A 12,535-nucleotide genomic window follows, 5' to 3' on the forward strand; every position below is an offset into this window, starting at 1 on the left:
AAACCCTACCTTCCTTCTTTTCCCTCAGAGGCAGATGGAGCAGGGCCTTCTGGGAAGGAGAGAGTTCCACTGTGATTCTCCTCTCTCTGCCCACCCAGCCACCTGCCTCCTGGTCATACCCACCAAGGGCTGCCAGGTGGTGCCTTCTGTTGCCTCACTCACTTGCTCACTAGCTCACTCACTTGCTTGCTCACCTAGTTGGATGCCTAGAGCAGCCATTGTCATGCCCAGCCTGGCTGAGAATTCAGGAGAGGACTCTGACCCTGACCCTGAGCTTGAGCCTGAGCCTGGCCCTAGCTCTGCCCTGAGAGCACCGGCAGAGACTGTGGCTCCAGAAGATAACCAGGAGCCCAAATTCCAGGCAGCAGAGCCTTCTAGAACTGTGGGCATTGAGGAGGAAGAGGAGACCCACGTACGTACCTTCAGCCAGAAGAGAGCCAAAAGGGTGGGCCTCCGGCGGTCTCAAAGGATTTATGCAAAACGCCAAAGAATTAAGGAACAGCTGCACTCATGAGAGCTGATGATAAAAGCCTGGGAAGGATGCCAGCGCCTTTGTCAGAGGCGATCTGATCTTCCTGGTGAAAGCATCTTGTTCCTAGATGCTCTGTTTGATTTCTCAGCTTGGATCTTTGAATTTTGGATTGACCATCTGCTTTGCTGGAACTCTTGACCTTCTTGGACTGCTCGACTACACTATTTGTTTGATCCTTTGGCTTACACCCAGACTGACTACAGATCTTGTTTTTGGACTCTGCCTTTTGCTTGTAAGTCTGCCATTCAAGACTTGCCTTACTCCACAAACTCTGTGTGGCGTTCTTTTGTTTATTGAAGTTTCTTATCAGCTGTTGGCTGCTTTCCTGATCAGCCCTGGAATGGGGGGCAGCTAGGAAAGCGAGGCAGCAGGAAGGGATGGAAGGGGCATGCTTCCTCAGCTTCCTCTTTGGGAGAGAGTGGGAACTGTGGAGACACTATAAGGGCACACTCATCCCTGCTCCTCCACTGCCTCAGTTTTATCCTCAGGGATTCCAGCCCTGCACATACTGGCCGTTAAGGCTGGCATGGGGGCGGAGTTGAGGTCTAGCATCCTCACAACACATGGCTGACTCTGCCCCCCATGGCACCCTGACTCCGCGCACCACTCCACACAGCACGCAGTGTCATGGCACTCCTTCAGTGCTCCATCCATATGATGCAGCACTGAAGCAGTGCCATATAACCACGGCAACGCAGCTGTGGTGCCCTTTTGAGGGTGCAAAAAGGAACTGCTTTTTGTGGCTCCTTTTTGCACCCTCGAAAGGCCGAATCGGGGCCGCAGCATGAGGTTGCCACTGCCCCAAACCATCTAGGAAAGGGATGGCACCCTGCCACCCCTTGGGGGCTGTATGTAGAGCCCCTCACTCATTTGTTCTCCTGGCCACTTGGCTGCCACCCACCCAGGGCTACCAGAGGACAGCCATGCAGCAGGAGGGGATGAAAGGCCTGTGTGCTGTCCCTCGTATTCTGCTACCATGGCTTCCTCCTCACAGAGAGCAAGGACAGTACAGAAGACGCAGGCACCAGGCACAGCAGCACCATTGCACACCCACACACTCACAGTTCAACTGATTGTCACCCCCTCTGAGGCGTGATCCACACCTCCCATACACCCGTAGTGATGCCACTGTGTCATAGGGCTTTCTTGACAAGATTTCTGCATAAAATGTTTGCCATTGTCTTCCTTTAGGATTGAGAGAGGACAACCCAACTACCCATTTGGTATGCCAACACCAGGGTGTGTGGCAATGGCAGATAAAGTGGAAAGGGGGTGCAGGGATTTCGGATCAGGTGGTGGTGGAGCACAGCAATGCTAGATCAGGTGGTGGTGGGTGCTGGGTTGTCAGATACCCACACTCCCTGCCTTATCTCACTCCCTCTCCAACGGTATGCCCCAAGTAGGACAATAATAATGGCTCCTGGATGTATCATACATTGCACCACCATACCAGTATTGATGTGGAGGTGGGATAAAGATTCCTTGAATACTGGTATGTTTCTATCTGCTCCAAAAATGGGATCATTGCAGTAGAGATGCCTTGTGAGATAATCTTGTAAGTATCAAGAAGGACCTCCTGATCATAAGAGGTCTTCATTAGGAGCACCTCAACAGGCATTGGATGACTACCTCTTAAGAATGCATTAGCTTTGGATTCTGAATTAGATGTCTTCTGGGGACCCTTCCAAGTCTACGGTTCTATGATCAGAGAGAGGACTGTGCCAAAACTTTTCTTCCAGATGTTCATTTATTGAATGCAAGACATTTTTACATGGGAAAGAATTTGATGGTGGCACATTACATTTGCATTCACAGGAAAACAATATCTGAGAACAGAACTCAGTTAAGCCAGAAGAAGACCCACAGGAGTTTGTGTCTCTCATGAGCATCCAGAGGTGCACAGTCAGAGGTCTTCTCTCCCATCAGAACCCTGTCCGCAGGATGCAGAATAAGCTGGCCAAGGCTGCCATAACCATTATGGCATAGCTGGTTTTCACACCGCTGGGTCCACCGCTGTTGCAGTAGTCGGTCTCACAACAGGTAGATGAAATCCCTGCATTGACTCCCTTAGCTCCAGCGTTGATCTTTGGGCAGTGTGAAGCGCACCATTTGCTGATGGAAAGCTCCTTACCTGAAAAAACAAAATTTAAACAAGAGGGGGAGGGAAGTAAGGTGGTCATATGAGAAACTGCAAAGAGATTTGACAGGCTTTGACACTAGCTTTAATCCTGTTGTTGTTGTTGTGTGCCTTGAAGCCATTTCTGACTTATGGCGATCCCAAGGTGAACCTATTGTGGGGTTTTCTTGGCAAGATTTGTTCAGAGGTGGCTTGCCTTTGCCTTTCTCTGAGGCTGACAAATCCTGACTTAAACATACATATATTTCCCCGGAAAAGCAATTGGACACTTGTTTTGTTCAGAATAGCCTCATTCAGTTCAGGTTGCAGTGTTTTAAAATATGTTGTGAGCCACCTTGAGTCCCATAATTTGGAGAAAGGTGGGATATAAAGAGGAGGGAAAAGGAGTGGAGGAGAAGCAGCAGCGCATTACTGTACACCAAGTAGCATGTGAATATGCATTACTTCTATGCCTTGCCTTTGCACATTGCAATTGGGTTGTCTGCTGTGCACTTTGACTATTGACCTAGAGGCATTGCACTACATGGTTATTCAGTACAGAGGCTATAGAGCATAACTCCACCTGTGGATATTTATGCTAGTCTGAAACAATGTGGGATCTCAGTCTGTTTGCAAAATGGCTGTTGTTGTTGGGTGCCTTCAAGGCTATATCTACATGGGCCAATTTCAATGGTTTCCCCCAACCCTTACCAGGACCTGATTACATGATGCAGGGCCAAATTCTCGATTTGACTGTGGACTGGCTTGCAGTTCCACAACAAATCTGTCCCTCCTTAAACCCATGTAAAAAAAAACCCTAAATCTTTGCTCCATATTTTGCAAGAAATCCAGAGCACTCTGTAGCAATACCAGGCGGCTATTTACACACGTGTCTCTCTGTGCTGCCCAGTGCCATTGCTGCTCATGCAAGTCACTTCCTCTGAGATCACAACGAGGTGCCCAGCCATATGATCAATGCTGGGCCCCTCATTTCTGACATCAGAGGGTAGCAATGCCATTGCTCGCTGTCAGTACAGATTGCAAAAATAATGGAGGAGAATCCAGGGCAGCTCTGGGGGCAGATTACTCTGGGAGTAGCCCAGAATATTCTGGCCAGTGTAGACAAGTCCCAAGTTGCTTCTGACTTATGGCAATGGTGACACAAGACACCCACACCATATATTTCAGTGGCAGCTGATGCCCAGTAGGAATAATGAGGTGGGTGGCAAGGTCACCACAAGCAAGAAAAACAACAAAAAACCCTCCATGGTGTGGTAAGTACAGTCAGCCCTCCATATTCAATATACATATATATACATATACATACATACATACATATATATATATATATATATATATCCAGGAATCAAGCATTCACTGCTTAAAAATATTAAAAAATAATATATATTCCAAAATAAAATGACTGCCAAAGTGAAATAATGCAAAGTTAAATCAAAGGTAAAATGGAGAAAAGGGACAGCTTTTTGCTTTTGGGGAGTTCCGAAAGTAAAAAGCTACCCTTTTCCTCCATTTTACCTTCTCTTTAACATTGCGTTATTTCACGTTAACAGTGATATCATGTGATAATCTTGCCCCATTTGTGGGATTTTTTCTCATTTAAATCTCATTCAAATCCCATTTCTCTTTGGGATTTCGCTCGTGCGATAAACTCCTAAGACAAATAAACACCAGAAATATGAAGTAAAATATACTTCTTTTACAGATAATGGTCAATTATAAGCTGTATATAGCATTATTCTTACACATTTAATCTTGTTATATCACAACAAATTCATACAAATTCCATAAAAAAACAATGTTCTTTTATCATAAAGTTGTATCATACTACATCACAATAGTTCAAGGTCCAGAACACATAGTTCATCAATTAAGTAACACAATAGTATCACCATACTTATATACCAATAAATCCACAATCAGTACTTGCAACAAGAGTTAATCCATAGTCAAATCCTCAGCCAATGCTTGTAGCTGAGAATAGTTCAAGGCCAACAGAAGGCCAGCTATCTCCTCCATTTCACCAAACCTTGTTCATGGCCAGTTGATCAATACCTCTTGTCATCATATTGCAAGACTTGCAGCCATGTGCCATTCAAATACCTTTAACAGTGCATTTCCATACTTATGGACCAAATTGGAAAAAAAACTTTCTTTATCATCAAGCACAACATCTATTCCTAAAAAAGAAAGTGTTGTATGCAAAAAGGGCCATGATAATATTACATTCACTCCTAAAATCATTATTCCAACTCCCACATACTAATGAGTATTTTACTTGCCTGGCTCTACTTCCTCCCAGTTCAACTCCTTACTGATAAGATTCTCTCAACATTGGAGCTTATCACAAGGGAGGAATTTCTCTTAATTTTGAATGAAAAGAAAGTGGGGCCAGAACGCATTCACGTGAATTTGCTAGTTCAACGAATTTACGTGAATTTGAAATGCGTTCGAACTGACTTCCCATTGCCCAAAAATAGCTTGCCATTGCCCAAAATTGCATGTGGTAGTTTATCACACAATAACATTAAACCCCATGATTGTGTTCAGACTGACTTCCCATTGCCTGAAATTGCGTGTGGTAGTCTATCACGCAATTCCGTTAAACCCCATGATTGCGTTCGGATTGCCATTGGATTATACTTCCAATTTCCCTTGTCTGATAACATCCATTGCCTGCAATTGCATTTAAAGCTAACCCAATGTTTCCATGGCTAACAGCTGTACCAAATTACATTTCTACTTACACTAACAGCCCTCTTTAGGAAAACTACTCATTCCTATGTTTTAAACCTATTGCATGTTACTTGTTATTAATTATACAGTATAAATGAGGCGTAATCCCATTGTGTGTTAAGTCCAAAAAAGGCATAAGGCTGACGGTGGAAATTAAAGAAGGCTTCCTGCTGAAGGAGTAGCTCAGCAATGGCAGCTGCACTTTACATTTCTATGCCACTTGATAGAGAGCTCAGCGCTCTCTAAACAGTTTTTCAACTTCCGCAGTCTCCACAGGCCACAATATGGCTGTTTGGAGGTACCCTGGAAAAAGTAGTTACTTGGGAAGTTTTGTTCATTGTGCATAGTGTCCAGTTTTGGACTATGAAACTTGAGATCAGTGTTCAATTCCCCACTCGAGCATAAAAACCCACTTTGGTAAGTCACACTCTCTCAGCCTCAGAGGATGGCAATGGCAACCCCCTCTGAAGAAACCTACCAAGAAAACTCCATGATAGCAGTGCAATCGAAGGCAGCCTGGAAGCAAATTCTCTGAAGCCACTTTTTTTCCGTTTTAACCAAAATGAAGGTGACTTCAGAAACGCCACTGAAGCAATTCTCAAGGGGCTCCCATAGAAATCAATGGCATCTGATAAAACAGTCCCTTTATGAGGTGAAACCGCATCGTTGGAAGTGCAATCGCTTCGGAAGTGAGCTGGAACTGAGCTACAAAACCACCCAAAAGCTCCATGTGATATACTCCTATGAAAACTTATGCTACAAATTCTTTTTCCCAAGCCCTGTTCACACAGGTCAAATAAAATGTCCTTCCAGCAAGCAGTCCCAATGATGCAGAGCCCAGTCCTGGTTCTGGTGAGAACTGTCTGGACAATGTCCAGACAGTTCAGCAACAAACCTGGGGTATTCCCCCTTTATATAGAATTTAAAAACTTTTGCTCTGGGTCTTCCCCAAAGATGGAGAGTCCTCCATTGCAATGCCAGGAGGCCATTTAAATGTGTCTTGGTGTGCTGCCCACTGCTACCCCAAGGCACTCGCTCTGAAGTCAGGACAAGGCACTCAGCCATGTGACTGATGCTGTGCACATCGTTCTGATCTCAGGGTAAAGTGACCCATGGTGGCAGCAGTGCCATTGGATGACATAGCAGGACGTTTGTGAGAACAATCACTTGGCATTGCAATGGAAGGCTGCAGGTAACAGGGGTCGATCAGGGCAATTCTGGGACCAGAATACTCCAGGCTGCCCCCAGAGTATTCTGGCCCATGCGGATCTCACCCCAGATAGACCCAAAGGTTCTACAAGATCCCTTGGTACTTTGAATGCTTATGTATGTATGTATTTGATTAATTATTAAAACATTGAGATTTCTGCCCTATACCCTAAAACCTCTATGGCAAAATCAGTGCAAACATTTTGAGTCTTGAAACACTAAAAATGGTAGGTGAGAAACATGGTAGGTGAACATTCCTAACACATATGACAATGACTGGGGAATTGAAAAAGTCAAAACAGTTGCAAACCATGACTGAGATCCTCCACCGTGAAGGATTCACTTTAAGAAATGACAGTGGTTCTCTGTAACTTACCAGGAGGATGGTTATAAAAGGATACGCAATGGTGGTCCATATCCGAACACTTAGTGCGTTTTGTACATTCATTGTGAGACTTTACATTTTCGCAGGCATAACACTCCAGTGACATAACTGCAAACAAGAAGAGAGAAAGGGAGGAGGAGGAAGAAGAAGATTTTTAGATCTCCATAATATACAGTTTTTTAAAAATACAATGCACCAGTATTTGCATCTCAGAGCAGTCACTTGGGTCCTTTTGTGTATGGCTGGTGTTGAATTTACTGTAAAAACATCAGCACTTGAACGTGGAGTCTATCCACACTTCCCAATGGTGGCAACTTAATACCAATTAAAATGCCAGTGTGGTGTACTGGTTTGAGTGTTGGACTAGGACTCTGAAGACCATGATTCAAATCCCTCCTCAGCCATAGAAACTCTTTGGCTGACATTGGGCAAGTCATACTTTCTCAGCCTCAGAAGGAGACAAAAGCAAACCCTCTCTGACCAAATCTTGCCAAGAAAACCTCATGATAGGGTTGTTTTAGGATTGCCATAAACTGGAAACTAGAAACAAAAAGGCTGTTTCTAGATCAAGTTGAAACACGGGGATTATTCTTTCTCACCTACTGTAGTTAAGGAGATGGGGCAAAGGACATTTAATCTAGCCTTTGTATGTAGAGCAGAACAGAAGGTACTAAGCCCTGGAGCAACAATGTCTGGTGAGCGAAGGCGGAAAAATACATAGTCTCCAAAAGTCTTTGCAAACTGCAGCAACAGTTCTATTAAGTTTTGTAAACCGTAGCAAGCTGCTGCTTGTCTATCTGAGCTGGAGATTTGCACCCAGACCTTTCCTCTTGCCTGAAGCTAAACCTACCTAAAGTGGAGAATCTGTAGTCTCGTCTCCTGCCTGAAAATTGTAGACTCAGTGCTAGGTCCTGCCATCTGGCAATCCTACACTGAATCCAGGTGATAAATAAAAACATATCATTCACCCACTGCTTTTGCTGTAGTCCAAAAAAGTAACTTTTCCAAACTCTGCTTTGAATTGACTACCTGACCAAGCTTTTTACTCTGTCTTGCTTGCTTCCAAGTCTGGTTTCATGAAATACATTCTCCTCTGCGTGGGGCACCACCCTTCTGATTCAAACTGGGTTACTGGGCATGGCAGAGATAATATCAAGATGAGGATTGGTTTCAAAATGCTAGCCAGTCTTTGCAGCAGGTGCTTTGCTGCACGTTTTTGACAGCAGTAAGTTTCTCCAGAGCCTCTAGTCCTTCGGGAGGAAGTAAAAGTAGAGATGCCAGCTAACTGGGTGAGGTTTAATTGAGCAAAACTTGGAAGCAATGGCAGCCTGGCATTTACAGTCATGAAACCAATCCATAAAATGCAGATCACGTGAAGGGAGAAGAGGTAGTGATGCCAACTTGCAAGATGGATCAGGTGCTTTGGATTTCAACATGCTAAACTTTATAGGCTAAACTCTGACCTCATCTGCAGCAGAAAAACTTCTTCTGGGTTATGTCTCACACTAAGGTTCCGAAAGCTAGTGGGAATATTTCAGTGTACATGGTAGAACAACCCCAAACAACTTCACCACACAGGGACAAATCCACTTCTGGTGTGCATAATCCACCATGAATGCACTTGCTTGAGTTAGGTTTATTTCAAGGAGGCACATCCAGAGAAATTGCTGGTAGGCATCCATCTTTCTCATGGTCTAAAACACTTGGATGGCACCCAGTAGCTTTGGAAAGGTTACTTTTTGTTGGATTACAACACCCAGAATTCTTCTGGTTCATGACATTGGCATAAATTTTTGAAAGCAGTAGAAAAAAACAGAGTGAAACAAGCAAGAAACTGTAGAAATAGGTTGCTCAGAGTTGGCTGGTTTGTCCATATTCTCTCCCCACAAGTGCAAAACCCTATTATTGGATATTGAATCAAAAATATAGGTAGCAATATGGCATTGCATAGCTGTCTGTACATTGGGCTGATGTTTTTTCATGTCTCTCATTCAAATGAAATGACAGTTGCAGCAGCAATTATTTCCATAACTGTTTCGAGCCACATATTCATAGTTGGCTTAATTGAATGATATTCTGTACTAAGTGCCCTTCAGGTCATGCATCTACAGTATTTTAGGCCCAGTACAAACGGGAAGTGGTGTCCTGGCACTGATTCTAGGGTTCGGGAGCGTGCAGCGACTGTACACTCCCAAACCCTAGTCTGTTCGGACGGCGCCATGATGGTGGCCTCTTGTCCCTATGGAGGCCACCACGATGACGCAAGCATGGTGCAGCGTTCGTATGTCACGGCGCCATGCATCAATGGTGAACTTATTGCATCAACCACACACACCTAAAAGAACCCAGTTTTTCCAAGCTCTTTTTGGTGTGGAGGGACACCACACGGTTTGGCTGCTGCAGCATCCCTCTGGAGCAAAAACAGGCGGCTCCAGCCCACCCATTTGGGGCAGTCTGTTGAGCCCCTTAGTTAGGCATTGTTGCACTAGTTAATTGGTTTAGTGTAGTTTTGTTTAGTTTGAGTAAACAATGGCGGGGTATAGACCGCCGCTTTGCGGCGCTCTGCCGCCACCGCCAGTAGGTCCGCGGGGGAGCCGGAGCCTTCAGACAGCCCGACTCCCGCGCGGACCGAAAAAAGAAGCTCCAAAATGGAGCTTCTTTTCAAGTCGCGTTTGCGACGTAGCGAGGCGCCAGGGGCGCGCTCGCTACGTCACAAGCGGCGCGACACGTCTGGACGCTGTGCGTCCAGTACGCAAAGATGGCGCCGGCCATGTAGAAAGGCCGGCGCCATCTTGTACGGACAGAGTCCGTACTAGGCACAGGGCCGTCTATAAGAGACGCCCCTTTTTTAAAATGGGACGTCCTCCGGACGTCCCAAAGGACTGTTTAGAAAGCCCCAATATCTGAGTATTCTTTTCCTAAAAAAAAACTCGATGAAATTTATGGGTTGCCATAACTCAACAGGCAACTTGAAGGCACAAACATTTTAGCTATGTATAGGTACTTCAAGCAGTTAAGGACAGACAAGAAACAAAAGCAAAAGATGATAGAAATATAGTCAGAACATTGCACACAGCTGTTCATTGAATTGTGTGCAGGACAAGGACAAATACTATAATAATCAAGCAGAGAAATAGAAAGTGACAACAAAAAAAGAAAAACAAGAGAATTCTTCCATAAGACCTGAGAAATCAAAGGGAAATTTAAACCAAGAGTGGGGATGCTCTACGACCAGCAAGGGAACACATTATGACCAAGTAGAAATGAAAACACAATGGAAACAATACATGGAATAACTATGTAAAAGAGATGAAAGGGTAACAGATTGCTCCAAGGAAGAACTGAATGAAGACAAACCTCCAATATTAGAAAGTGAAGTGGAAGCTGCACTCAGAGCACTTGGGAGAAATAAATCACCAGGAACAGATGACGTACCAAGAGAGCTGCTTCAAGCTACAGCAAGAGAATCTATTCTAGTTTTAACTAAAACCTGTCAACAAATATGTAAAACAAAACAATGGCCCACATATTGGAAATGCTCAAGATACATTCTAGTCCCCAAGAAATGGGACACCAGGGATTGAAGTGCCCACAAGACCAATGCATTACTCTCCCATGCATGGAAAGTGATGCTCCAAATTCTGCAATGAAGACTTCTAGCGTATATGAATCAAGAAATGCCAGATGTCCAAGTTGGGTTCAGGAAAGGAAGAGACACTAGGGATCATACTGCAAACATATGTTGGATAATGGAATGCACCAATTTCGAAAGAAAATCAGCCTGTGCTTTATAGATTATAGCAAATCCTTTGATTGTATATATCATTTTTAAAAAACTATGGCTTCTTCTTAAAGACATGGGTGTGCCACAACATTTTATTATCCTGATGAATAACTTGCACTCAGAACAAGAGGCTACAGTTAGGACAGAATACAGAGAAAGGGAATGGTTTCCAGTTGCCAAGGGTGTCAGGGAAGGCTGCATTTTATCACACTATCTGTTTATCTTCAATGCTGAACATATGAAAAGCAGGATTAGACTCAGAAAAAGGAGGTGTGAAAATCTGAGGAAGGAACTTCATTAATTTAAGACATGCAATTGACACCGTACTACTAGCATCAAATAGCAAACAACTGGAACAATTACTGAAGAAAGTCAAGGAAGGAAGTGGAAAGGCAAGTTTCCAGATTAACATAAAGAAAGCAAAAACAATTACTTATGACGACCCTATCATAGGGATTTCTTGGGAAGAATTGTTCAGAGGAATCATAGAGTCATAGACTCATAGAGTTGGAACAGACCACAAGGGCCATCCACCCCATTCTGCCATGCAGGAACTCCCAATCAAAGCATCCCCGACAGATGGCCATCTGCCATGGCCTTTCTCTGACACCCAAGGTCCACCCAGTGAGTTTCCATGAGATTCAAACTTGGTCTTCTAGAGGTCTAGTCCAACACCCATGATGCTATCTCTCAGTGTTATGGATTATTAAACTAATTATAAGGCTTAGGATGAGTGAATGACCATGCGCATGCCTGCATAAAGCCATACCCAAATTCTATAGGAGATGCTAAATCTCTTGCATCTGATGTGCACTGAGGACCACAAAGGCTTAGGTCAAATTAATCTTCAAAGGTGCACAAGAACTTTTGTTGTTTTGCTTACAACTGGACGAGCAGAGCTTCCCCAACACCATTTAAATCCTTGCTATATTTGACAGGATCCCAAACAGATTGGCCATGGGTTCACTGCAAAAGAGCAGAAGATATGCAGCAGTTCCAAAACCAATTGTCAGCAGTTGCAATCTCTATTGCAGCATCTCCAGAATTAAGGTGATCCCTTGAATCTGTGGTCATTTCTAAAATACTTTCCACCTCTCTTCACACCCCTCCTTCGTTCTGCTATGATGAGGAGCCTCTTATTCCTGCAACTTACCTCTTTCCATGCAGAGGCATGCGACCAAGAACACAACAGTCAAGCTCTTCATTTTGGTGAGTGTTTTCCAGCTTGTAAAATACAAGCTACTGGGCTGACATTATATATCTCTTTGCTGCTATTCTACTCTGTCATCATTGATGTGTCACACATGGAGGGTGGTGCCATTAGGGAGGAATGTTTACTGCCCAAAGGATACATTGAGCACATCAGGTTTTGCTTTGCATTATGGAGGTGGTTTTCATTGGAAATTGATGCAGAGCGTGTTGTAACTTGCATGAAATTTCCCTGAAGTCCTCCTCCTTACCTCTTTCTTGAACATAATGATGAAGTGGTTTTCAAGTTTCTAGTTCCTCATATGGAAAAAAAAGTTGAACTGTTTAGAAAAGTAAGCACTTGATGTTTCTATGGCTGCTGCCACACTGCAGAATTGATGCAGTTTGATACCACTTTAACTGTCATGACTTCATGCTATGGAATCGTGAGATTTGTAGTTTGTTGTCACACCAGAGCTTTCTGACAGAGGAGGCTAAATACCACAAAAACACAAATCCTAGAATTCCATAGCATGCAGCCATGGCTGTTAAAGTGGTGTCAAACTG

The 12,535-nt window shown here is 44.0% G+C and overlaps 1 protein-coding gene across 1 annotated transcript; it reads right to left on the bottom strand.

Annotated features, from left to right (window-relative positions):
• Positions 1-2,260: 2,260 nt before the first annotated feature.
• Positions 2,261-12,026, bottom strand: LOC121929346 (lymphocyte antigen 6E-like). Its single transcript, XM_042464832.1, has 3 exons — positions 11,934-12,026; positions 6,988-7,104; positions 2,261-2,663 (listed from the first exon to the last, which is right to left on the bottom strand). The coding sequence occupies exons 1-3, from the start codon at positions 11,983-11,985 to the stop codon at positions 2,455-2,457; spliced, it is 378 nt and encodes a 125-aa protein (XP_042320766.1). The 5' UTR covers positions 11,986-12,026; the 3' UTR covers positions 2,261-2,454.
• Between the last annotated feature and the right edge of the window lie 509 nt (positions 12,027-12,535).

The sequence above is a fragment of the Sceloporus undulatus genome, chromosome 4 (genome assembly GCF_019175285.1).
Source record: "Sceloporus undulatus isolate JIND9_A2432 ecotype Alabama chromosome 4, SceUnd_v1.1, whole genome shotgun sequence".
Lineage (NCBI taxonomy): Eukaryota > Metazoa > Chordata > Lepidosauria > Squamata > Phrynosomatidae > Sceloporus > Sceloporus undulatus.